Source organism: Bubalus bubalis, chromosome 20 (assembly GCF_019923935.1).
Source record: "Bubalus bubalis isolate 160015118507 breed Murrah chromosome 20, NDDB_SH_1, whole genome shotgun sequence".
Lineage (NCBI taxonomy): Eukaryota > Metazoa > Chordata > Mammalia > Artiodactyla > Bovidae > Bubalus > Bubalus bubalis.
The window spans coordinates 13,591,515-13,618,521 of record NC_059176.1 but is presented as its reverse complement, the minus strand read 5'-3'; the positions used below and the strand labels follow the sequence as shown (position 1 = coordinate 13,618,521).

General features: G+C 36.4%; 1 protein-coding gene across 3 annotated transcripts in view; it reads right to left on the bottom strand.

Moving 5' to 3' along the window:
* Positions 1 to 27,007, bottom strand: part of TRIP11 (thyroid hormone receptor interactor 11) — a 69,867-nt gene that overhangs the window by 7,819 nt on the left and 35,041 nt on the right. For all 3 annotated transcript variants that reach the window (XM_006071231.4, XM_006071230.4, XM_025271454.3), the window contains 6 exons: positions 24,629 to 24,769; positions 23,853 to 24,046; positions 20,372 to 20,535; positions 18,100 to 18,203; positions 13,579 to 13,678; positions 333 to 414 (listed from right to left, as the gene is read on the bottom strand). In XM_006071231.4, the coding sequence (XP_006071293.3) occupies positions 333 to 414; positions 13,579 to 13,678; positions 18,100 to 18,203; positions 20,372 to 20,535; positions 23,853 to 24,046; positions 24,629 to 24,769 (785 nt within the window). The remainder of the gene's footprint in view (positions 1 to 332; positions 415 to 13,578; positions 13,679 to 18,099; positions 18,204 to 20,371; positions 20,536 to 23,852; positions 24,047 to 24,628; positions 24,770 to 27,007) is intronic.

Below are 27,007 nucleotides of genomic sequence, written 5' to 3'. Positions count from 1 at the left end.
ACCTAATGCATTTGAGCAAGATACGTCCACTTAAGGGCAATAAAGAGAACAAAAAAGAATGGTAAGAATAAACTTCATATTTTCGAAGTACTTCATACTGTGGTGATCTCTTCCATATGGTCTTAAGAAAAAGAACCTTAAGCTGGGAAAATATATTTAAAAACCAAGAGAAGGCAAGTTACTGACCCCTCATTAAAACTACCTGCAACTCATCACTATATAAGAAAAACAAAAGGTTTTTAAAAACTTAACACACACATTTACATGTAGAAATTGTTTTTACCATACAAGTGATCCCCATAAAATACATAAAAGTAAAAGGCAGAGCATACTTGTCCACTTTTCCTTCTGTGCTATTTACTAAATTCATCATTTTCTTTTGTACATCATCCAGCATTTCTTGTTGGAGCTCATCTGTTTTAAAATACATGAATAAGATAGTCATTAACTGATTAAAATAATCTGTATGACTATATAATGAGATTTATGACATCTTTACTGAATTTTGAATATATGTACTTATTCTAATTAGGAAAATTAAATTACGTCCATCTCTTCTTTGGTTCAGGGAATTAGGCTTTCTGGTATAGAAATTACCTAGAAGCCAGAGTATGCATTAATTCACATTGTTTACCCCCAATAAAATAATCAATTATTTAACAGAAAATTTAGAAACCAAAGGTTTTCATTCTCTTCAGAAGCTTAAGCGCAAACAAGAGATTTTTCACTGCTGCTTCCTTGCATGAAACATTTCCAGAGCCACTTTTTAACGGGAAAAAACGGAAAGGACAATTTTAGATTTTCCTTTTTCCATTTTCCTGGCTGGACTCTTTTTTGGTGAGCTGACGAAGAAAAGCAGCTAACACAATCAAGACCATGGCTCAGGAGGCAGCTGCCAGGGCAAAGTATCCTGAGGTAAACTGCAAAAAATTCAGATCACTGGTTCTAACAGACTAGGCAAGATACCATATAGCTTCTGACTGATTTAGAAAGATGTTTGGACTATTTTATTTTTAAATTCTTAGTTATTTGAAAAGGAAGCAAAATGTGTAAAGTCTTGGCAGAACACTTGGAATCTAAACAGTATTAAAAGCAAAGTCTAAAATTACAACAGGGAGAGACCCTGTTCATAATCAACCATGCCATGGAGCCATGGATTCCTAGACTAAGGAACTCTCAGCAGACCCATGGAGTCTACACCTGTTTCCTCAGAAATGGATAGTTTGAGCCAAAAGAGATGCTTATTAACATCAAGCTAGATTACAAATTTCATTCTGAAAGAAATGAAAAGGAGAATGCTTTGCAGTAGAGCTCAACTTTTCAAATCAAGAAATATTCACATCCGAACACTAGACTTTGACCTCTTTCCACAAACCTACTCTTTGAGTTATGCAGCATTTTGCTAGTAGCAGCAGGATACAAGCTTCCTTATCCACTATATGACTTGCAAATATTTCCTTCTACTCTGTGGGCAGTCATTTCACTTTCTTGACAGTATCCTTTGAAGCACAAAAGTTTTAATTTTGATGAGTCTAATTTATTTTTTCTTATGTTTCTGGCCTTGTCTAAGAAGCCACTGCTTAAACTCAGTATCACAAAGATTTACTCCTATGTTTTCTTCTAAGAGTTTCACAGCTTTAACTCTAAAATGTAGGTCCATGATCCACTTTGAGTTACTTTTTCTGAATGGTGTGAGGTAAGGGTCCAAGGTTCCTATATGTGCGGATACCTAGTTGTTCCAGTAGTAAAGTGTTGAAAAAACTATTCTCTTGGAATCTTTGTTAAAAATCAATTGACCAGAAATGTATGGTTTATTTCTGAACTCTCAATTCCCACTGCAGACCTCTGCAAATGTTTTTCCTTCTGCCTGGAAAGCTCTTTTCCGTTGGCACTGCCTATTAATATTAACTCTTTACCCTTCACATCTCAGTGCCCAAGTCCCTTCCTCAAAGAAGTTTTCTCTGAACCTTACATGTTAAGCCAGATTCATCTGCTTTATGTTTTCATTGTCTGTACAATGCCTAAAATTCTGATTTAAGTACTAAACGTATATACAAAATGTCCAGTTTAACTGTTTGCAATAACCGTGGCTTTTCCAAATCGCCAAAATCTCAACTGCAAAATGTAATAGGCTAACTTTTACCAAAACAGAGATGGTTGTCATAACCATATTATAAAAGTAAGGTTTGTGTTTGGAAAATCTACTACAAACATTTCCTTTCCTGTGTTTCCAGGGAAGAATTTAAGCTTGGACATTAAGAGACACACAGACACACAGAGACAGAGAGAACAAGACTATTATTTAAGTCTGGGTCAGAAAAAGACATTGTAGATTCTTAATGGACACATATATACTACCAACCAGGGTGCCAAGTGGGCCTTTTCTAGTGAAGGGGCCTTTTCCAGTTCTCAGTATTCAGAGGAAGAACAGCAAGTAAATTAATCTCTCATTCATGTTCTGAATAAACCACCCCCTTCCTCAACTACAGTAAGTGCCAGAGGAGCACAGTCTTCTCTTTTGTCCTCCTCCACTTCTGCCCCAGGATATGGAGAGGTGGCAGAAGAGAAGGTCAAATTTAGCCAACCCCCATCTTCTCTTTCTCTGAGACTTCCCTTCTCCTATTTACTTTCTTCTAAAAACTAATGATTTTTCTATTGATTAAATTTCAAAATGATAAATACTAGATACAATATAAATTCTAGATAAAATATATTATTAAAATTAATCTCACAGTATCTTTTTACTTTTTAAATGTGGGTACTAAAATGTTTTTAATTCTAACTGTGGCTTACATTGTATTTTTTTTAATGGATAACACTACTTTGGAGTATAACCCGAATACAACCATTATACTATACTATCTCATTAAAAAAGAAAAGATAAAACTGAATGGTTGGATGGCATCACCAACTCAATGGACATGAGTCTATGTAAACTCTGGGAGTTGGTGATGGACAGGAAGGCCTGGCGTACTGCAGTCCATGGGGTTGCAAAGAGTCGTACATGACTGAGTGACTAACTGAACTGAAAACTGAATGATAACTAGACATCTTCAGCGTAAAATTCACAACCTTGCTTCTGATAAAAATGACTTTAGTAAAATAAATTAGAAAAATTAAACTTTGCTCTATGAAAAATTGATCAAGAAATCCATCTTAATAAAGTTCAAGTAGTAAATATTTTCTTGATGAAAATTAGCTAATATTGGTAAAATTCTTATTGAAAGCTCTGTGTTCTGAAAGATATAAGCAAAACATCCTCGCACACATGTGTGCTAAGTCACTTCAGTCCTGTCCGATTCTTTGTGACCTCAGGGACTGTAGCCTGCTAGGCTCCTCTGTCCATGGGATTCTCCAGGCAAGAATACAGGAGAGAGTTGCCATGCCCTCCTCCAGGGAATCTTCCTGACCTAGTGATTTAATCCATATCTCTTATGTCTCCTGCAATGGCAGGTGGGTTCTTTACCACAACCACCACCTGGGAAGCCCTCAAAACATCCTTAAAGCCAAAATAAAAGGGTACAAATTTCTTAAAATTTTCATTATCAGAATATAAGCTAGTCCTGAGCTAGTGAGAAAGAGAACTGACAGTGTGACTATCCTCGAAAACATGCAGAGGACTATTTAAACTTCAAGTAGCCGTTTAAGAGGACACTGATAATGAGTCTAGAAAACAACCTTGGACTTTGGGGGAAAGGGTTGGAAGGGTGGTATTAACTAGGAAAGACTTAGAAAAGAAAGCTGAATACTGACTTCAAAGGTCCCTACAGATTTGCTCTTTTCTCCAGGCATACCTATTCTCCTCCCATCAGATTCTCAATACTTCTCCACAAAAACTGCATACTAATTCAAACCACAATTTGAAATCAGAATTTTATTTATATGGGCAGGCAAAATACAGTTATTCAGAAGTGAGTATCTAGCCAAATACAATATCCCTGTGAAATAACCTAAAAACATGCCAAAATAATTCTTTGGAAATTAGAAGGGGAAAAAAGGGCAGGGACAGGGTACACTTTAAAGTTGAGCAACAAAGTAACTGGGATTGGTCTGGTTTAGGTTAAGAGTTACTCTGAATATCTGACATCCTAAAACCATATTAGAGCCTCTTCTCTGTAATACTGAGAGATGGTGCCAGGGTCCTCATCACCTGATTTAAAATCAAAAGTAAACATAAAATGTGAGTGACTACAACAAATCAGTACAACACAATTTTCCATTTTATTTGCGGTTAGCAACACTGTACTATAATACTGTCTTTAGAAAGCACTGTAAAATTAGGTCACACTCCTTACAAACTCACTGGCTATTTTATGACTAAGCTCCCTTGGACAAGACTCAAGTTTATTTAACAGCCACTTGACCAAGAAAGGGTTTTCCTGATGGTTAATATGGTAAAGAATCTGCCTGCATACTGCAGGCAGGCCTGGGTTCGATCCCTGGGTTGGGAAGATCTCCTGGAGAAGGGGAATGGCAACCAACTCTAGTATTCTTGCCTGGAGAATTCCATGGACGGAGGAGCCTGGCATGCTACAGTCCATGAGGTCACAAAGAGTCAGACACAACTGCACGACTAATATACACTCGCTGAGAAAAGAAAGGTGGCTGGAGCAGGACTTGAGAGTCAGAAGACTTGCATGAAACCGCGCTCCTGTCCGAAGACCTGAAATATGAATCACGGTCCTGTCACCAGGGCCAGACTTCACTGTCTATTTTGCAAAATGAGCTTACTTATCTCAAGAAATTTTGAGAGAACCTACTGAGTGATTAAATATGACTTTTCAAAATAGTAAAGTGCTATATAAAGTACTAGAACTCATTCATACGATTTCGTAAAATACCATCTTTCAACCTTGCCTAACTATTATAATATGTATCGCTTTGGTTAACGTTAACATTGTTAACTTTTCCTCCATTTTGCCTTGTCATCTTTACAAACTAAGGCAAAGAAGTCAATACAAGGAAGAAAAGACCATTAGAAATATGATTTTATTATAGGTATGTCTATAGATGTAGATTTGTCGGGCTAGAAGTGAGGAGAACATATGAGAACTTTGCTCCAGAAAAAAAGGGACAAGGCTGCTCCTTGCTGGTTATGGTTTTCTCAGGTGACTGAGAAATTTACGGGAGTGGTGGAGGCCTAGTCCTCATCCTGTGCAGTGGTCCCATGGGAAACCCACTCATTAATTAAAATACTTGCTTCTCTGGGGGTTGCACATAAGAGCTAGCCAGTCAGCGACCTGAGCAGTCACAGTAGTTTTTGATTGCCAAAGGCAGAATCCAAGACTCTTAAGACGGGCTCAAACAACTCTGGGGTGACTCCTGGAGGAGTTAAGCTCACAAGTAGCACGCAGGCCCACTACACAATTTCACTAGTGATTTTTATCCCTGACAAATTCAACTTAAAATGGGAAACAGAATCTCAAAAACCGAAACAAAGGGGTGTCAGAAAGCTAACCTCTGACTAACACTCCAGCAAGATTCATGTATAATACGTACGGAGCTCATACTTACAAGTATTTAGTTATTTAGGGCTTCTCTGGAAGCTCAGCTGGTATAGAACCCACCTGCAATGCAGGAGACCCTGGTTTGATTCCTGGGTCAGGAAGAGCCCCTGGTGAAGGAACAGACCACCCACTCCAGTATTCTTGGGCTTTCCTGGTGGCTCAGATGGTAAAGAATCCACCTGTAATGTGGGAGACCTGGGTTTGATTCCTGGGTTGGGAAGATCCCCTGGAAGAGGGCATAGAAACCCACTTTGGTACTCTTGCCTGGAGAATCCCCATGGACAGAGGAGCTTGGCAGGCTACAGTCCATGGGGTCGCAAAGAGTCGGACATGACTGAGCGACTAAGCAGATCACACCACCCTTATGGCATAAAGTGACGAAGAACTAAAAAGCCTCTTGATGAAAGTGAAAGTGGAGAGTGAAAAAGCTGGCTTAAAGCTCAATATTCAGAAAAGGAAGATCATGGCATCCAGTCCCATCACTTCATGGCAAATAGATGGGGAAACAGTGGAAACAGTGTCAAACTATATTTTTGGACTCCAAAATCACTGCAGATGGTGATTGCAGCCATGAAATTAAAAGATGCTTACTCCTTGGAAGGAAAGTTATGACCAGCCTAGATAGCATATTCAAAAGCAGAGACATTACTTTGCCAACAAAGGTCCGTCTAGTCAAGGCTATAGTTTTTCCTGTGGTCATGTATGGATGTGAGAGCTGGACTGTGAAGAAAGCTGAGCACCCAAGAATTGATGCTTTTGAACTGTGGTGTTGGAGAAGACTCTTGAGAGTCCCTTGGACTGCAAGGAGATCCAACCAGTCCATTCTGAAGATCAGCCCTGGGATTTCTTTGGAAGGAATGATCCTAAAGCTGAAACTCCAGTACTTTGGCTGCCTCATGCGAAGAGTTGACTCATTGGAAAAGACTCTGATGCTGGGAGGGATTGGGGGCAGGAGGAGAAGGGGACGACAGAGGATGAGATGGCTGGATGGCATCACTGACTCAATGGACGTGAGTCTGAGTGAACTCCGGGAGTTGGTGATGGACAGGGAGGCCTGGCGTGCTGCGATTCATGGGGTCGCAAAGAGTTGGACACGACTGAGCGACTGAACTGAACTGAACTAAAGCACAGCACACAGATATGTCAGTAAATAAGCTGGGTCTGGTGTCTTACTTGCACTGGCTGCCTAAAAAATAAATTTAAATCTGATATATTAAATCTAATATAAGGAGATTTAGCCTCTTTGGTCAATTAAATATAATCAAAGCAAAAGCTAAAAATTTAATGGTCTTATTAACAGAATTTCAACTTATACAAGGCCACTTTCACTATAACAGCAAATTATATTTTTTAAATATAAAGGCACCTTGTATTTCTTTACATTTGAAGACATATTACCATCTGCTTTGTCTTATAACTCAATTCTTTTCAACCATTTCAACAGAATTTTAAGGTCTAGAGTATATGGTGAATGCTTTCTTGTTCCATAATTATAATTATTAATTGCAGAATGAAAGGTAATTTTTGAAACTCCATTTCCTAGCAAAGAACTCACAAAAAAATTTTATGAATACAGTATATCCTCATTAACTTGAGTTTTAATAGACTAGAATCTGATTAAGCTCAATTATCAATGTTGAAGTCTACTGGATTATTTGTACAGTTAAGTTAGAATTAGTACATGTATACGAAAGAGACTTTATGTAAATATTTTAATATAACCAGATCAAATTTACTTTCCCTCGCCACCTTCCTCTCTCAACCATTTAAATTAAAATTCAGATAATCTGTACTGCATTCTTCCATATCAAAACAAACAATTTTTTTAAAGACTGAATATTGTGAATCAAGTTATAAATTTAATTTTTAAATTTAAAAATTTAAATTTTAAAATATGACACAGACCTGTCATATTGCAAAAGAAAGGGCCTCAAGTGGGTCAGTAATGAGTAAAGTCATAATAATAATTTTGCCACTTACTGAATATCATCACCACTGTATACTAGTATGTACTGATTTAGATTAATGACAAATGGCTTTCTAAGCTACAGACTAAACCGTGACCCATTTCTGAAAGCTGTTGGAAATCAGCATGGACTAAATCTGATACAAAGAAATGTTTGTTCAGCCCACAGGGTTTTTCTTTTCTAACTTAAATTACATGTCACATCAAAGTCTACACTTCTGGTGTCTTCTGAAAGATCTGAAGATTTAGCAACCCTGGACCCATTTTCCTGCATGGCAACAGTTGGATGAAGAGAATCTGTTGCCCCAGAACTGCTCTCCAGTTCCCCTGTCTCTACTTAGTCCTATTTGCTATACTATACTAAATTATAGTATAATTTAGCCCCAGTTTAAAACTTGTGTTCATGATCCAACAGCTTACTCTCACCTCTGCCTTCTCCACACTCCACACCAGTGCAGCACACACGCATAATGAGTCCACTAGATCCTCAGCCAGTTTCCAGACCTGATGCTGTTTCCTATGAATTCCTCCCTCCATCTAGAATGTTCCTTCCCAACTCTCTGCCTGCTTCACTGGACGTATTCACCATTCAAGTGAGGGCAAGTATAGCTTTCACTAGCCTTTTCTACCCTTCCATATCACCATCATGGGTAGAATAGATTGTCTTCCTTTTCAAACAGCTTGTTGCAAGTATGTGACTATCCTCCTGAACTCTTGTCCCCTATCTTTGTATCTTGAGCACTTATTTTAGTGCTTGGTACACAGCAGAAAACAATGAATCTGTGACAAATAAAAGAATGACTGATTTTTCTCTGGGAAGGGAGACTATCTGAGAATGTAACACAGAACAAAAAGAATAAATGATTCATCTTATGAATTACTCGTCTATATGAAGAAAAAGACACAAAACACATTAAGTCAAAAATTCTCAAAGTTACATATTTTGCTTTTCCCTTTATACTTAGAAGAACTAATAAAACATACATTTTAAAAATATAACCATTAAAAAATTAAAAAGAAATAAAACCATTATGTTGAAAAGGGCCTATTTACCTAATTGACACAAGCTTTTTTCTTAATTAAAAATTTTGACATTTTCTAGTACACCCAGATGTTTATATCATCACAATTTTTTAACTATTTATGGCAACTCAGAAAACTGCATCTGGTATTTCTTATATGTTTCCTCTAAAATCACAACTTCTGCCAAAAACATCTATAAAGAAATCCCTCAAAAGGTTTGGGTAACAAAGCGTCTGGGAATGTATCTGGCCTATGTTCAACAGGACATTATATGTTTTCTTGTATAAATCATGTCCTGGAAAACGGAATGTCTTTATTTAAAATAAAAAATCCACCTTCCAGCACCATAAAGGTGGCTCCATGAAAAACAGTTTAAACGTTTTATATCTGTAGTTTTAAAATGTTTTTATGCTTCATATTACAGTTGGTTTACTGGGGCTCATTTTATACATTCTTCTAGATTTTCTTTAAAAAAACACTCTAAGGAAATTTTCCATTCTCAACTCATAGAAGACTTTTTTAAAAAGCAGTAACAAAACCTTAAAAAAAAAAATCCGTGATGGGGCCCTTTAAGATATGGCTATAAAACTGGCACACAGACTGAAAGACTTCCCCGGTGCTGGAATCTAAGCTTGCATTGCTTATGAAAACTTATTTTTCTTGGTGTACCATAAAATTTACCAGCCTTTTCAATAATAGTTATCAAAACAGTAATTCTTTTGTGCTTCCTATTCCAATTTTATCCAAACATTTTCACTTTAAGCAGGAATTTATCTCAAGGATGACGATAGAGAACAATAAGCAAAAGAAAGAAAATGTTAAATCTGCCCATGAGCACAGCCATATAACACGTCTTTCAGTGCTTCAGCTGTAGGCTAGGTTTCCCTAGGTGTGCATTCTCCCACGAATGACAACTCCATAGAAATTCTGAACTCTGATCAACTCAGGATAGTTCATGAAAGACATTATCCTACCTGCTTCACAGAGGACCAATGTCTTAAGTTTGAAAAAAATCAATAAAATCTAGGATGGCATGTGAAATAAGTCTTTGGACCTACACTGAAAAAGAACACTTACAGAAAAAATGCTGAAAGAATAATTTCTAAAAGGAAAGAAAGCAGCAATTCTTCTACCAGCCAACACTACCCATTAAATTATAGCACCTACAGGATCTGAGGGTTCTTTTCATTGTTACTTTCCCACAGTGTGGGGCTGGGGGGTGAGAGGGAGAAGACAAAGAACTTACACTTTGGGAGGAAAATCTTACTACTAGTTTAGAGCTCTGTCTACTCAGGTTTCTTTTCTCCATGGAATGTCCCTAACCCTTAATGGGATTCTTGGAGAACTAAATACGCACTCGCTGACAGAGCTGAGCACCACTGTCTTAAACTATGAACCTATGGTGTGTATCTAGGCCAGGTGTTACCTCCTTAACTAAGTTCCTATAAAAAAGAGAAGTAGGGGGTGCTCCTAACTAGTATCTCACACGGCATCTAACATGAAGCCAAGTAGTTGGTTTGCATTAAGTATTTAACACCTGATTAAGGCATCGTCATACTTTTCACACAAAGCCTGTAAATACTCGGGACTCATCACCATAATTGCACATACACAGCACTAACAATTATCTATTCTAAGAAAGACTGAAATCATCAACAACCTACTGTTTTAATACTGGTGTTATAAGCAATAGCTCCCTTTTCATACGTTTGACCAGACTGAACCATCTCATCTCTGGTAGCAATGACATAAGCATTTCAAACAAAATACTGCTTTTTAAAATGAGTTTCCTAATATTGTTTAAATGCTGAAACCACATATCAACTAATCATCGAACAGTCCACCGATGCTTAGAAATAAAAGAATACTTTGCCTCTACGATTCAAGTTTCTATGTACTTTCTTGCAACAAAAGCCAATCTGTCTTTTTCAAAACTGTTTCTTCTGGCAAATATTTTTGCTGTCTGGCCAAGTTTTGCGTTAAAAATAAAGTACAGTATTACAACATCAATCAACATTTAAAGTACTTAATGATCTATGAAAGAAAATATACAATGATTCTTTTGCAACAACCAAGCCAATCAAAGTTTTATTTATATTATCAAATCAAAAATGCAGCTTTGAGAAAATAAAATCACATTTGTGTTTAGAGATCTAGAAGTAATATTAAGCACTTAGGTAATAAAAGAAAACAGACTGTTAAGAAGAGCTTAAATGACAAGAATGACTTAAAGACATAACAGAACTAACCGTCCCTTTAACCCCCTCCCCTTCCCGTCTGTGCAACACTGGCCTCTTGCCTGCCCTTTCAAAGACCAGTTGTATAAGCATTATTAGAGCTTTTTCTGTGGTTAATATTAACTTCACAAAATGAGTCCAGAATTCTATATATTTACAATGAATATTACTTTTAACTTTTTACATGAATAGGGACCTAGGCCACCTAAGCCTTGTCACTTAGAATCAAAATCTAAAAATATTCTACTACTGACGATTTAAATGGGTGCCTGAACAAATTACTAAGTAGTGTAGGGACTCTGAAAATATTTAGTAACTACAAAAAGTCACAGCATTTTTTTCTTTCTTATCATCTACTGGGAAAAACACGGGTAGTTGTCTAAAAGGGGAGGTGAACTTAAATATTCCAGTAGCATGACATACAGTTGAGTTGTCACAGACCAAGAAGTTGGCTCAGAATACTGCCTTTTTACCTGTATTAGTCTAGCCCTACCCGAAGATATTGATTCTTCGGTTAATCCCTTGACTGCTCAGTGTGTCTCCTTCAGGCTGCCATATGTCTTCCGGGTAAAGCTGTAGACATGCAGATGACACCACCCTATGGCAGAAAGTGAAGAGGAACTAAAAGGCCTCTTGACAAAAGTGAAAGTGGAGAGTGAAAAAGTTGGCTTAAAGCTCAACATTCAGAAAACAAAGATCATGGCATCCGGTCCCATCACTTCATGGGAAATAGATGGGGAAACAGTGTCAGACTTTATTTTTTTGGACTCCAAAATCACTGCAGATGGTGACTGCAGCCATGAAATTAAAAGACGCTTACTCCTTGGAAGGAAAGTTATGACCAGCCTAGACAGCATATTCAAAAGCAGAGACATTACTTTGCCAACAAAGGTCCATCTAGTCAAGGCTATGGTTTTTCCTGTGGTCATGTATAGATGTGAGAGTTGGACTGTGAAGAAAGCTGAACGCCAAAGAATTGATGCTTTTGAACTGTGGTGTTGGAGAAGACTCTTGAGAGTCCCATGGACTGCAAGGAGATCCAACCAGTCCATTCTAAAGGAGATCAGCCCTGGGTGTTCTTTGGAAGGAATGATGCTAAAGCTGAAACTCCAGTACTTTGGCCACCTCATGTGAAGAGCTGACTCATTGGAAAAAGACTCTGATGCTGGAAGGGATAGGGGACAGGAGGAGAAGGGGACGACAGAGGATGAGATGGCTGGATGGCATCACCGACTCGATGGACGTGACTTTGAGTGAGCTCCGGGAGATGGTGATGGACAGGGAGGCCTGGCGTGCTGCAATTCATGGGGTCGCAAAGAGTCGGACACGACTGAGCGACTGAACTGAACTGAACTGAAAGCTGTAGTTACACTGGCCTTCAACCTAACTAGACTGTTTTCCAAATAATCACTGCCTCTGGGTAAGGGCAACCATTTCAATATTTAGAGTATACTATCCTATCTTCAAAGGAGATATATACAGAACAAAATACAAGTTAGCCTATAAACAACTGTTTCCTGACAAGAAATAGAGCAACATGGAAAGATTATGAACTTTGGTCAAGGATAAAAGATCATAGTTTAAATCTCAGTGTCTTTAACTTATAAACTGGAACTAATACCGCCTACTTTAGTTTCTTGTGAAGGGTAAATAAAATATGAGAAGACTAAAGAATACAGTACATGTATATAAAATGCCCATGTAGACCCAATATATAACTGTTTCCCTGTCCATTTCCAGCCCCTTGATTACATTGAGAGTTCCATGGCTGGCCAAATCTTACAAAGCAAACAGAGGACTTTTAGTTGCGCACTAATCTGCCTCAGATTAGTGACCTTAAGGATACGACTTCACATTCTCTTAGTACTTTTTTTATTTCTAACAATCTCTCATCTCCCGTCTCCTGCTTGTTTTAGGCCAACCTATCTGGCCTGTCCCTTGGCATCCACAATTCAGTGATTTGTCTGCTTGCCTCCTTAATGTCCAAGTCAGCGTTTTCTGTTGTCTGACAGTGTTTGTGCTGTGCCATCTCCTACTTTTGCCTGTTTCTATCTCATGTTACGAGGTGCTTCTTAATTCCTTAATTACACGCCTTGGTACTACTGCTCCTAACCCATCCCCTGAAGCTGATACATTTCTAGGTTCTCATCACCCTTCTGATAATCTTTAATCATTACCTACTAAATGCAGCCATAGAATAGCTTCAACTTCCTGGGGACCATTAAATCAGAGATTAAACAAGGACATGCCATCTCTGTCAGCAGTCAGTTAACAAAGCACGATGAATCACCCGGTTATCTGAGGCCCAACTGATAATCCTAAACACAGGACTCACCCTAGGGAACTGACAGGGCCTATGAGATAACTTACAAGCATCAAAAAATACATGAGTGCCTACATGTAAAGCATCATCTATAATCTTAACATGCTAGTTATAGGCAGACATTCATTCCACAAAAAGTTACTCTTTTACTTAAGAACACTGCCTCCTTTAACATATCAGACAGCTTTAGGCAGGATGAACATGGATTGAACAGGAAAAAGTCACACTGTGACAAGCTGACTCAGTCAAATCTATCCCTTAGATGGTCAACAAGGTGGCAGAAAGCACAGCTGAACAGCCTCAATATTCAGAAGAACTAACCAGTAGATAGCCAGGGCCAACTTATGACTCTGGTTTCACTAGGAGCCGTATTCAAATCAAAGTAAACTGATCATGGGGGACAGAAGTGGAAGTCACATTCTAGCAGAAGTTGTTCTCACTCGACTGTACCAATGCATGGCAGGAAACTACATCTGATTCAACACTGGTATTGCAGAAAAAAAGAAAGAGGAAAAAACCTACTTTGTTTCTTAAGTTCTTCAATTTGTTCTTCCTTTAAATCTAACTGTTCTGTAAGTCTTGATGCCGAATCTAATGCAGCATTTGCTTCATCCAAACGTTCCTGAGGAAGAAAAGTTCATTAAAAAGCAGCATGCAAAAACTACTTCACAAACTATAGAGCTGGAAGACAGCTTAAAGTCAATCAATCCCTTTCAGCTGATGAAGCCGTATTTCTCTGACCTTGGGCAAGTTCATTTGATACTGGTAAGTATGAAAGATAAAACCCACAGTCCACATCATCATAATGTCTCTTTCAGAGGAATTATATATATATATATTATAAAGGAGAGAGAATGCTATTAAAAGACGACATGGTGACAAAAATTTTAAAGGTGACAATAATAAGAAAAAACTATGAAAAAGATAAAAAAGTCAAGAAATATAGCAACAAATGTTCTCTTTAATTTTGCAAGTCTGATAGGTATAAAAGTGATGTTTCTTTATTACTTTAATTTTTATTTCTCTACATACCAGTGGATTTGAGCATTTTTTCGTGTTTATAGGACAGCTGGAACTACCCTCATGCAAAAATCTTCGCACACCTTGCCCATTTTTCCATTGAGAAGTCCTTCTCTCATAAGCTAGTCTGTAAGAGCACCTTGTATAGCAAATATGAACACTCTGTCATCCGTGTTACAAATACAGTCAAACATGTCCTACTTTGCTTCTTGAGTTTTAGTTGATGTTAGGCTCCTCCCTGCCTCTGGACTACACATGTGGTCTTCTAGATTTTCTTGCAAAATATTTTTCTTTTTTAACATTTATATTTTTAAAATATAAAAGTTAAAGATATAAATGACAGAGGATGAGATGGTTGGACGGCATCACTACCTCAATGGACAGGAGTGTGAGCAAACTCTGGGAGATAGTGAGGACAGGGAAGCCTGGTGTGCTGCACATCCATGGCGTGGCAAACAGTCAGACACAAATTAGCAACTGAACAACAACCACTTTTAAAACAGTATTTCTCAGTGGAAGTGCTTTTGATATTCCTGGCCCCTACCCACTTGCCAGAGGACCCACCCAGTCACTGTAACGGCCAAGAACAGCTCCAGACTTCCAGCACCCCTCACAGTTAAGAAATCCTTGCTTGAATACAATTGGAATTTACTTTTGTATACAGTGTAAGATAGGGTCCAATTTTATTTTCTTCAGTATAAATAGCCAGTTGTGCCAACACTGTTTATTAGTTAATCTACACTTTTCCTCATTAAATTAAAAGTAGTTTAGAATTTAGTTTTAAATTCTCAAATGTAACTTGGGCTCCATTTCTGGATTCTCCTTCTGTTCTACTAATCTAGTCAATATGGTATTGATTTATGGCTCTATTTTGACATTTAGTAGGCAAGTCCCTCCTCACTATTGTTTTTACACACTTTTCTTGGTTATTCTAAAGGATTCAACCACAAAAATGTGAGATCACAGTTTCATCATCTTGAATCAGGGTGTGATAGCTTTTTCGTTTGTAGTATCATCTTGGATAGGCTAGTCCCCAGTTATCCAAATGTAATGTAGATGTTGCTATGAAGATATTCTGTAAAAGTGATAAATGCTCCTGATCAGCTGAATTTAAGGAAGGCATATTATCCTGAATAATCAGGGTGGGCCTGACTGAACCAGTTGAAATATCTTGAAACTAGAACTGGGTTTTCTCTATAAAAGAGAAGCAAATTCTATCTGTGGACAGCAGCGTCAGCCCATGCCCACTTCAGTTCATCCTGTTTGTGATTTACATTCTTGACCACCTGGGGACAACAGCTTTGGCCCAAACCTATGAGTTCCAGCCTGCCTATGATGTGACCTTTCCATACTATCAAACCTGCAAATTTCCAACTTGTTTAGCCAGACCCCACAATCATATCACCAATTTCATGTAATAAATCTCATATGTGTGAATCTGTATATAGTATACACACCAGTGTATATGTGTGTGTGTGTACACACATACACATCCTACTGGTTCTGCTTTTCAGGCTGAACCTTGACTGATAGAGAGGCTGAAACAAAAAATTTTAAATGAAAAAAACTAACATTTGAAATCTATAAGATTAAATTTAGTATAAATTTAAACTTTCAAATGAATTTGTTAACCTCACAGCATTTATAGTTAAGAAAATATAATTTTTTAAGAAATTATAACAGCTTAAAACTATACTAAAAGATTTTTGAAAATTAATGTTTAGATTCCACTACTCATTTTACCATTTTTTGGGTTTTTATTTCATTAATTTCAACTTTTATCTTTACTAATTCCCTCTCGGTTTCTTCTGATTTGTTATTTTTCTAAATATATATTACATTTTAAATTTTTAAAAATAAAGTCAGTTTAAAAAGAAGATCTGGACTTATAACAGTAGCAGACTAGATGTTTTGGACCCACTGAAAACAATTAAAAGCATCAGATGAAATAAATTTTTAATGTGTTAATGAGCTGATCAGAAAGTAAACACCAATGGTGAATAAACATTTTAAAAGATGCTAGACCTGACTACTAGAAATGCAAATTAAAACCCTAAGATAGATAGCCCTTCTCACCAACCACACTGCTTTTTCATACTGCTCATGGGGTTCTCCAGGCAAGAATACTGGAGTAGTTTGCCATTTCCTTCTCTAAGGAAGAAGCTGGGAAAGACTGAGGGCAGGATGATGAGATGGTTAGATGATACCACCAACTCAATGGACATGAGTTTGAGCAAGTCCAGGAGACAGTGAAGGACAGGGAAGCCTGGCAGTCCATGGGGTCACAAAGAGTCAGATACGACTTAGTGAACAACAACCAACCACGCTGGCGAAAACTTTAAAAATTCTGGTAATGGTAGTGTTACCAGAGATGTATTAATAGAACAAGAACACAAAGTACTACTGGCAGGAGAAAATCATCACAAATGCTTTAGAAAACAATCTGCCACCAAATCTAATAAAGTTGAAATTGCCCATATATATCCCATGACCCAGCAGTTCCAATCAAGATACATACCTGAAACTCACATATGTGCACCAGACGATATTGCTGTTCAGTCACTAAGTTGTGTTTGACTCTTTTCATTTTTTTTGCATGTGTGTGTTCAACTCTTTGTGACCCCATCAACTGCAGCATGCCACGCTTCCCTGTCCTTCACTATCTCCTGGAGTTTGTTCAAGCCCATGTCCACTGAGTCAGTGACATCATCCAACCATCTCATCCTCTGTCATCCCTTCTCCTCCTGCCCTCAATCTTTCACAGCATCAGGGTCTTTTCCAATGAGTTGAGATATAAACAAGGAAATTCATAACCACATTGTTTGTATAGCAGATAATGGAAATGTCCTTTATCAATAAAATAGGTAAATAAATTATATATTCATGCAATGAAAACAGCAGTGAAAATAATGAACCTTCTAACATAGTAATATGACTGAAATTTATGAAAATAACACTAAGCAAAAAAAAAAAGTCTCAGAAGAATTCGATTTACATACAGTTTAGAATTCCATTTATACAGTTTAAAAATATTTTATAATTATCCAATGTATTATAAAAAGACACAGATATATTCAATAAAACCATGAAGGAAAACAAGGGAATAAAAAGCATAAAAGGTGCTAAGGAGAAGAGGAGAAGTGGAGGGATGCTTACGAAACTTCAATGGGTGACATTCTATTTCTTATACAAGATGGTGAGTATGTGAGTATTTGCTGTACTGCTATTCCTATATTATCTAAATATTGTTTTGCACAATCCTCTAAATTAATGTTATCCCCAATCTCAAAGACATGATCATAAAACATGACTCAAATAGAAGTTATTTAATACTAGAACAACATTTTAATGAAAATAAGATGCTAGATATTATATGAGTAAGTTTATAATAAGAAAAACCTAGACTACAATACTATTTATGTGAAAATTTCAGATGAATTTGCAACCCTCTATGCTGATCATTTTCTGGAAGATAACATGACATTTTGGTAATAAAACTCAAGTTGAAAAAAGTAATGAATAAATACTGTTTTGCAGTCACTCAACATTTAGTAAAAATTTCAAACCATTAAAGGAAATATCTTTTCAATATGAGGGTTCATTTTACTTCTTATATATAATTTTTTATGTATAGCAGTAATAATAAAGAGAAAAATATTTTAAAGAATTAGTCTGCAAAAGAAAAAAAATCTAATGGGATAATACACATTATTTTAATCCATGTGAAACAAAGTACCCAATATATTTTGTTGAAAAGAGAAAATTATAAAGTCAAAATTATACATTATTTTTTTTTAATGATCTCTAAGATGCCCACCTGTGCTAAAAATGGAAGTCTCATATTTGCTATGTCTATTCTAAACTATAAGTCACATGAGGGAAATTCTTAGTATCCTGTTCACTGCTATGTCCCAGCAACATTTACTAAATTAATTGTTCAGGAGATTATTTCCAAGAGAAAAATTGTACAAGTAATTGTTTTGTGAATAATAAAATTCACAAGAGTAAATTATTTCAACCAACCTGTAATGACACAAGTTTTCCTTCCAGATTTTCTGCTTTTTTCTTCCATTCAGCAATAAGTTGTTTGTGCTTTTCTAGTTCAGCAGAATACATAGCTTTTTCCTCTAAAGAGGAGAAAAAAGTGACATTAGCATTTTATAATTGTGTGATAAAATTATAATTTTAAACCACTTGAAACTTTAATAATACAACAAAAACATTAATAGCTCAAATGTCTCAACAAGAAAATTATATATGCCTTAGTAGTGATGTTAACCGGAATTAAATTAATGAGATCAGTTTCCTCTGCTTAAATCTTTCTCCAGATCTTGCAAACTTTCCTTCCCTTCAGAACTCTATTCAAATATCAGTACTTCCTCTTTAGCAAAGCTTTGTCTATGGCCTCAGCCACTATCACACTATCTTGTACATTTAAAATTCAAAACTCTTACATTTAACCCTTACATTTAAAATTCAAAATTTCAACCACAGGAGTAACCCTGATATGTACATATGTACAAATGTAAAGGTTTGCTCAGTCACAAAACTATGACTTTCGTTATTTCAGTAGCATCACATCCTCTAACCACCTCCTCCCTACTAGCAGTTCATTCATTCTCAGTAATTACTGAATGTATGAACTAACAAATGGATGGGTGAATGATCTAAAGGCGGTAAATCTAAGGATGGGAAGTAGATGTGAAAAAGTGTATTTGGTTATCAGGGTACCATTCACAGTACCAGGTCCTATTACTACTATGTGTCTAGAAAAGTACTCTCCACCCAAATGAGAAAATGCAGTTAAAGTATAGATGAACAGCTAAGAACAAATTAACCAATATTTCAAAGGACAGTAATTACTGATGATTAACTCTTCAAAGTGGATTCAACCTCCAACTGACAAAGGACCATATAGTCAAAGCTATGGTTTTTTCCAGTAGTCACGTACGGATATGAGAGCAGGACCATAAAGAAGGCTGAATGCTGAAGAATTGATGCTTTAGAACTGTGGTGCTAGAGAAGACTCCTGAGAGTCCCTGGACACCAGGGAAATCAAAGCAGTCAATCCGAAAGGAAATCAACTCTGAGTATTCATTGGAAGGACTGATGCTGAAGCTGAAGCTCCAATATTTTGGCCACTGATGCAAATAGCTGACTCACTGGAAAAGACCCTGAGGCTGGGAAAGACTGAAGGCAGGAGAAGGGGGCGACAGAGGATGAGATGGTTAGATGACATCACCAACTCAATGGACATGAGTTTGAATCAACTCCAGGACATAGTAAAGGATAGGGAAGCTTCATGTGCTGCAGTCTATGGGGTCACAAAGAGTCAGACATGACTTAGCAACTGAACAACAAGTCTATCATAACACAGGCAGAAGGTGAGTGATAATTAATATAAATTTAATGTGTTAAGTGTTCTTAGTGTTCTATAACTTTGCTTCCAAAGAATCATAATACCATAAGGTATGCCTCTTTTGTAATTAGAAAAACTGCATATCAGGCTATCATCACAAGTGTTTTTTTTTAATGTAACACTGTTTCCAGTACTATATTATGAATATGACCATATTATTGTATACCATAAAGACTTTATAACCATTCATTAGTGTAAAGGCTAGGCTATCATAAAGCAGTAACACTGCTTCTTCATTATCAATCATGAATCATTATACCTATAAATATGAATTTCTTTTTCACACATTTCATTTTTGATGTCTAGTGTTAGTAGTATATATAACATCTACAGTGTTTTTCTTATCATACAAGAGAATACTGATGTAGGCACTAATAGGCAAATAATTCATCTTATAAACAGGTAACATAAACTTACTGTATCAATAAATACAGTACAATAAATGTATTCTCTCTTCCTTATGATTTTTTTGATAACATTTTCTATAGCTTCCTTTATTGTAAGAATACAGTAGAGTATACACAACATATAAAAATGTGTTAATTGACTACTTACGATATCAGTAATGCTTTTGGTCAACAGTAGGCTATTAGGAGTTAAGTGTAGGGGCTAGGGAATTCCCTGGCAGTCCAGTGTTAGGACTCCACTCTTCCACTGCAGGGGGCACAGGTTCAATCCCTGGTCGGGGAACTAAGATCCCTGAATGCCACCCAGCAGCCAAAAAAAAAAAAAAGTGGAGTTAAGTTTGGGGGGACTCAAGTTATATGTGGATTTTCAATTGCGGTGGGGTGGGGGGGGTGGTCAGCATCCATGCATTGTTCAAGGGTCAACCGTACAATGACTTTTCTTCACTGAAAGACTGGCCATACAACTGACCTTGCTGGAAGTGCTCCAGGACCATCTGGAGGTTGGAGAGTGACAGCGCATACTGCTTCACTTGTTCCTGAGACACGGAAAGCTGTTGTGCAGTTTCATCCCTTTGCTTGGATACCACATTCAACTGTTCCTGCAACGACTCTACCTGTAAATTGGCTTGATGGCTTTGAACAGAAAGAATAAAAGTAAAACTGTTTCTGTTTGGACACTTTAACAAGATGAAATATCCTCCCTACATATTATAGCACAAAGTGCAAGTTATATTCAAAGTATTCAGATACTTTAACGAGATGAAACCTCTTCCCTCTGTTTTTTTTGTGTGGTAAAATATACATAACATTTACCATTTTGATCACTTACTAGTGTACAGTTCAGCAGTCCTAAGTACATTCACATGGCTGTGTAACAATCACCACCAACCATCTTTAGAATGCTTTCCCTCTTCCTAAGCAGAAACCCCATGCCCAGTAACTTCCCCTGCCCCCCGGGCACTACCATTCTACTTTCTGTCTCTATGAATCTCTGCTTCCCTACATTTCACTGCATTGAATTCAAGTTAGATTTCAAACAAACTTGAAGAGTTCCTCTGATCTTTGTTCTCTCTGCTTTTGTTAAATCAGTCATCCTTCCTGTGAAGGTGACTTTGAACAAACAGCAGTCATTTTAAACAGAATTGTGCTGATCAAGAAATGTCAGCGTAAGAAAAATTCACAAATAGCCTGCAACTTTTGTTTCCAGGCTAAAACCCTTAGGGTGTAATTTATCATAAACTTATACCGGTAAGCTATAAGGGATTTTGGAAGTCATTTTGTCCAGCTCCCAACCTAACAAGCAACGGATTCTATGATAACCCCTTGTTTTTAGCACTCGCAATCCTAGTGAACTAACAAATTTCCAAAGGCTATCCCATTGATTAACTGCCCTAATTATGAGTTAATTAACTTCTACTATCATCTTTCTGTTTATATTAAATAATCCCTACACTTGTTCCAAATAATAAATCAAGAGATCCTTAAGAGATTTACAGAACAGCTATAGCCTTATGTCACTGAGATACTTCTTTAATGTATAATTATTACATACAAAATACTGTAATAGCCTTTCCTAGGTTTTCAATACCCAGCCAGCTAAATTCTTATTCAGAGCAGCCCAATAAAGCCAATTAAGAGCAGCTCACTTTGAAGAAACTTTACACAACAGCACCCTCTTGTGGAAAGAGCAGTAAACTGATAACCAGAGGACTTAAATCCCCTCTTCCGTCCCTGGACTTTAAAATTGCCTGTTAGCAAATCACTCAATTGTAAGGATGAAATGAACTGTGATATCATTCAAAATGTTAACAAATACAAGATATTACTATTGTTAAGGGCTCAAAACACCACAACCTTATTTTATAGATCTGAGTTACTTATACACCAAATATTTACTGGACCGCTATGAAACTATGTATAAGAATGTACACTGTGGGAAGGGTGTAAAATAGATGGCATCATTTCTACCCCCCAGTAACTTTACACTTCATTGGGTGGGAGAAAGCATAAAGCAGGTCACCAATTACCTATACTCCGAAGTAAAATACAAGTGCTCTATCGAAGACTCAAACATCACACTAGGGTTTGATTTTAGATTTGAGGAGTGGGGTCCTAACCAAAGAATTCTTTATGAAGGAAGTGCTATTTGAAGAACAAGTGAGATTAACAAAAAAAAAAACGGTTAGGGATCAGGCCCACTCTTTTTATAAAGAAAGAGTAGGAAAGAAAAAGTAGGAAAATAGCTCTATCTGAAGAAGTGAGGAATAGTTTGGTTGGATGAAGATCATAATGAGAAATAAGGCTAAGGGGGTAGATAGCCTGGGCCCAAATCATGAAGACTCTACCATGGTTTTGAAAAATGAGCAACAAGATCACAGGCCTACCTAAGGAAGACTATTTTGACAGTTATTATGAATGGTAAACGAAAACAGGCAGAAACTAGTGACTTTTAATTAAAGAAAATAATGGCCTGAAATAGAAAGATGATCAATTTTACAGATTGAGGATGTTTTTTTCTGCCAATGTGAAAAACATATGCAAATGTTCACTCACTGCTTTAATTCTTATCTTAAACAAGTTCTTCTGAGTCTGAAGGTACAGTAATATATCCAACAAAAGGGGCAAGGAGTTTGCCCTCAGAAGTGTTATCCTATATTGTCTTTGCAGACAAGAGATAATATCTACTATATCCTTGTATTTCCCTCCACATCATATACAGTAAAAAGATTAAAAGATGTACATACAACTAACAGAAATACAGATATGATTTTTCTGGAAGATTATTTGGCAGTATATTTCAAATGTTTTAAAAACACCCTTCAAACCAGAATTTCCATTTTTCAAAATTTACACTAAGGAAATAATCTATCATCAACACAAAAATGCCTATTTTGGGTTATCAAAACAGCACTCTTAGTAATTCTGAAAAGTTGGAACATTCTAAATGATCAATAATAAATGAATGCCTTAAAGAAATTATGGCAAATACAATAATGGCACTATGCAGCCATAAATGATACTGCAGAAACACACAGCTTCATGTGTACTGATATTCATATTATTAACTGACAGAAGCAGGTTACAAAACAGTATAAACAGTATGATCTCAACCATTTTGCTTTAAGAGAATAATATACAATATATATACACATATACAGAAGCACTCAAGGGCACAAAAAAACACTGTTTCTGGATAAGTGAGACTGTGGCTGTAAGTGCTTTTGGGTTATGTGATTTTCTTGAAGTGGAAAACATGTTTTTTGTAAAAAGGGGGAAAATAAACAGTTTTATTGAGAGAAATAAAACTGAAAAATACATAAGCAGGGACCTGGTCACTCAATAGTTCTAGTAAGCCTGGAGTTAATTCACACTGACCTAGGCCTTCACAGGTTACATCTTTTATTTTAACATCCAAACTTTGTCCAACTTTAGATCACTTGATTAAAGATTAAATCACGGAGTTCCCTGGTGACCTAGTGATTAGGATTCCACGCTTTCACTTCCGGGGCCAGGCTCGATCCCAGGAACTGAGATCCTGCAAGCTGTAGCACATGGCCTGGGGCGGGGGATGGTATTAAATCACACAAACTAGTTATTGGAAAACTTGGGAAAGCTAATTAATTGGTCAGAATTTAAGCCTAGCCTCCTAAAATGATGAGAAGGACTTATCTAGGATAACAATTAAGATTCAGAGGAGCTTTAATTGAATGCCAAATCTGGATAAGGGCTACAAACCCAAGTGTGAGAACTACACGTGAACTTTGTGTCCCTGATATTGGGAAGGTTACTAAATCTCTTTACCCTTACTTTCTTAGTCAGTAAAATGGAGCTAATAAATTCTGTGAGAATAAAATGAGGTAACATATGAAAAACTCTTATTGAGTCTGACACTCAGGAGGTGTTCAGTTAATGTTAACACTAAAAAAAAAAAACAAACATGAAAAAGTTACCTTGCATTTTCCATTGCATTGGAGGATGAAACTAGCTTTTCCTCTAATATTGTGACTTTCTTTCTTAGTTTCGCCTCTCTGTCTTCTGCAGCCAAAGCTTCACGGGTATAAGAATCTTCTGATTCTAAAAGATGGTTACGCAATCTCTCTAGCTCCTGGTTTAAGCGTAATTCTTTGTCACGTAAATGTTGAACCTAGGTAGAGACATTTCATTTATTTTTCCTCCATTAAAATCTCTCCCCTTTCCCTCCTACATGCCATTTTGTTATTAAATCTTTTCTCCATTATGAAGTCTATTAATTGTATGCTAATTTCTCATATTGCAAGATACATCTGTGCTAGGAAAAAAATTCTCCGGAAATCATCTTGAATATGGAAGGTTTACTTTGTAAGATCTCATTCCCTATGTTGGCTATACTAAATAATAAAACTACAAAGTACTAAGCTTTTTGTGACAGGCCACTTTTTTCAGTAAATCTTTTTTTTTTTTTTTAATACTTTACAGGTAGGAAAATTTTTTTTTATATACAAAATACGCCATCTTGTTCTTTTCTTGAGGTATAATTAATTTTAGGTATACACCATAATGATTAGATCATGGCTTTTGCTTGCAAACTGAAACAATGCACTTTGGGAGATCAAAATCCCACTAAAGCACATCAGAGTAAGACTAAGATAAAAATCAGCCAACAGAGAAACTCAGTTTACTTGGTAATCTTCACAGTTTTCTTACTTAGCAGTTTTTAAGATTTTGCTTCTTTAAAGTGAAAGTATACCTCATTCTGTACAGCAGTGTTTTCCATTTGTTTCTGTTTCAGGGCCAACATGACTTGGTCTCTCTCTTGTTGAAACATAACTGTCTTTTCCTGCATTGACTTAACTGCATTTAAAAGCTGATTTAACTCCCCAGTCTTGCCCTTTTGGAAAGAAATAATTTTAGCTTTAAAGAAAAATACATTTTAAAAAGACATTTCTTCATTAAATAATTTAAAAATTCAGTTAACTATGTCAAAGTCATCAAAAACAAGCAAAGTTTGAGAAACAATTACAGTCCAAAGGAGCCTAAGAATACGTGATAACTCAATACAATGTATTCTCTGGATGGGACCCTGGAATAAGAAAAGGATATCTGCTAAAAACCTGAGAAACTTCAAATAAAGTATTAATTTATCTAAATAGGTTCATTATTTGTAGTCAAGGTACCACAAAGCATAAGATGTTAAAAATAGGGGAACCTGAGTGTGAGTATATGGGAAGGCTCTACTATCTCCCCAACTTTTTAATAATCTAAAACTATTCTTTAAGAAAAAGTTTCATTTTAAATGCTTTAAAAAAGGACTCAAAGGACACAATCTCCTCAAATTTATCCTACACAACAAAGTGAACACAAACCCCCAAATTGCCCAAAAGCGTGTGTGTGTGTGCGCGCGCACACGCGCGGGTGTGCACACGTATGTGCCAGCATTTGTCAAGCACACACAACTGTTGTTAGGGAAGTAACAGTGCCAAGCTGCTGGCAGAGGAGAAAAAAGGGAAGTCATTTCACATGCACAGTCTATTTTAAAAGAACATTTTGGCAACAGTTTAATGAAAGCAACTCAGGAATGGTATCTTGCTAGACTGCTGTGAAAATTTATCCCTGAATACATTCCTTACAAGCACAATATATTAAAGACTTTCATTGCAAATGCAGGGCCATGAATTTAAGATGATAGCTGGAATTCTAAAAAGCACAAAAAAGTGTCAGCCTGTTTACAGCCAATTCTTTTCTCTGTATGAAATATGCATATTGTCTGCATCTATTAATAGATTGGTATTATTTTTACATTTTCATGTAAACTTTCCATTTCTTTAAGAATAAATTACACGTCCCTCAAGGCAAATCGTCAAAACCAAAACATAAAACCATCTGTTCCTTTTATCTCAACACCCCCTCATGGAAAAGGGAGCCAGTATTTTCCAAATAGTTTTTCAGTTAAATTTTTTTTCATACTAGAGAAAGTAAAAATGCTTGAAAATTAAAGAGCTGAAGATCTCCTGTTGAGAACACAACTTTCTCCCTGAAGAAAAATGCTCTTTAGTACATTAAAAATATAATAAAGGTACTCTTCAATTATATAGGGTATTATAAGAAATTAGTTTATGCTAATTAACTTCAATACAATACATACTTAAGTACAACTTAACTGACTTAGGAAAGCGTCCTGAAAGCTAGGTGAACCTTAATTAAATGTGCATACTTTGGATCTATAAAATCAATGAAATAGATTGTATGAGATGCTAAAACTATCATACAATAGGAAAAACACATGAAAAATGAAAACCTACTGACCTCCATTCCCCTGTTATACTCTTAAAAGCTCTTAATCGTTACACACAAATTTGGCTCGTAAGCAAAAGAAAGCTTCTACCCTCTACAGACCAGTACCATAAAAGCTAAGAAGCTACTCCTGGAAGGAGGAACACACCTCAACACATCAGTGTACTTACTTAATTAGATGACAAAGAAGGGGAAGATGACGTTAAGACTTTTCTTATTAAGTGAAAACTACATCAAGCATTCCCAAGCTTTAATCTGAGATTCTTAAAAGAGAATTTAATTGGCAAAAGATGTTAAATCATTTTGTTGTGCTGGTCGCATGTAAACACTCAAGAAGCACTTTTTGAATATTCCATTGTTCTGCCTCGTTTCTTTTCCAAATTTCTACTACTAAGTATAGAAATCAGAGTAAAAAGGCCTTACCCCAAAAGAGCCCATAGCTTTGATCATAGTAAGATGTACTAGGTCTTCAACACATTCTTATCAAAATCTAACATCAACTGCAATGTAAAAATTTAAATGTATCAAAAACTACTGACACCTTAACCGATATACAGCCTTTCATTTTATGGTTGAATAAACAAACCAGTGAAGTCAAAACACACCTGAAGTCACATCACTGGTACAGCTAGGATTAGAATAATTACTGAGTTCACTATGTGAAAAGTACTATTCATGGCTAATGATTTTCAAATACCAGGCTGTGAATAATTCATAAAAGTCAGTTTAATGGGTCATACAGAACTTGTTTTTAACAGAGCATCACATGTAATGAGGGTAATTTCTGATTCCTGAAACTTCTGCTTCAGTGTTCCACACACACATGCTTACTGTG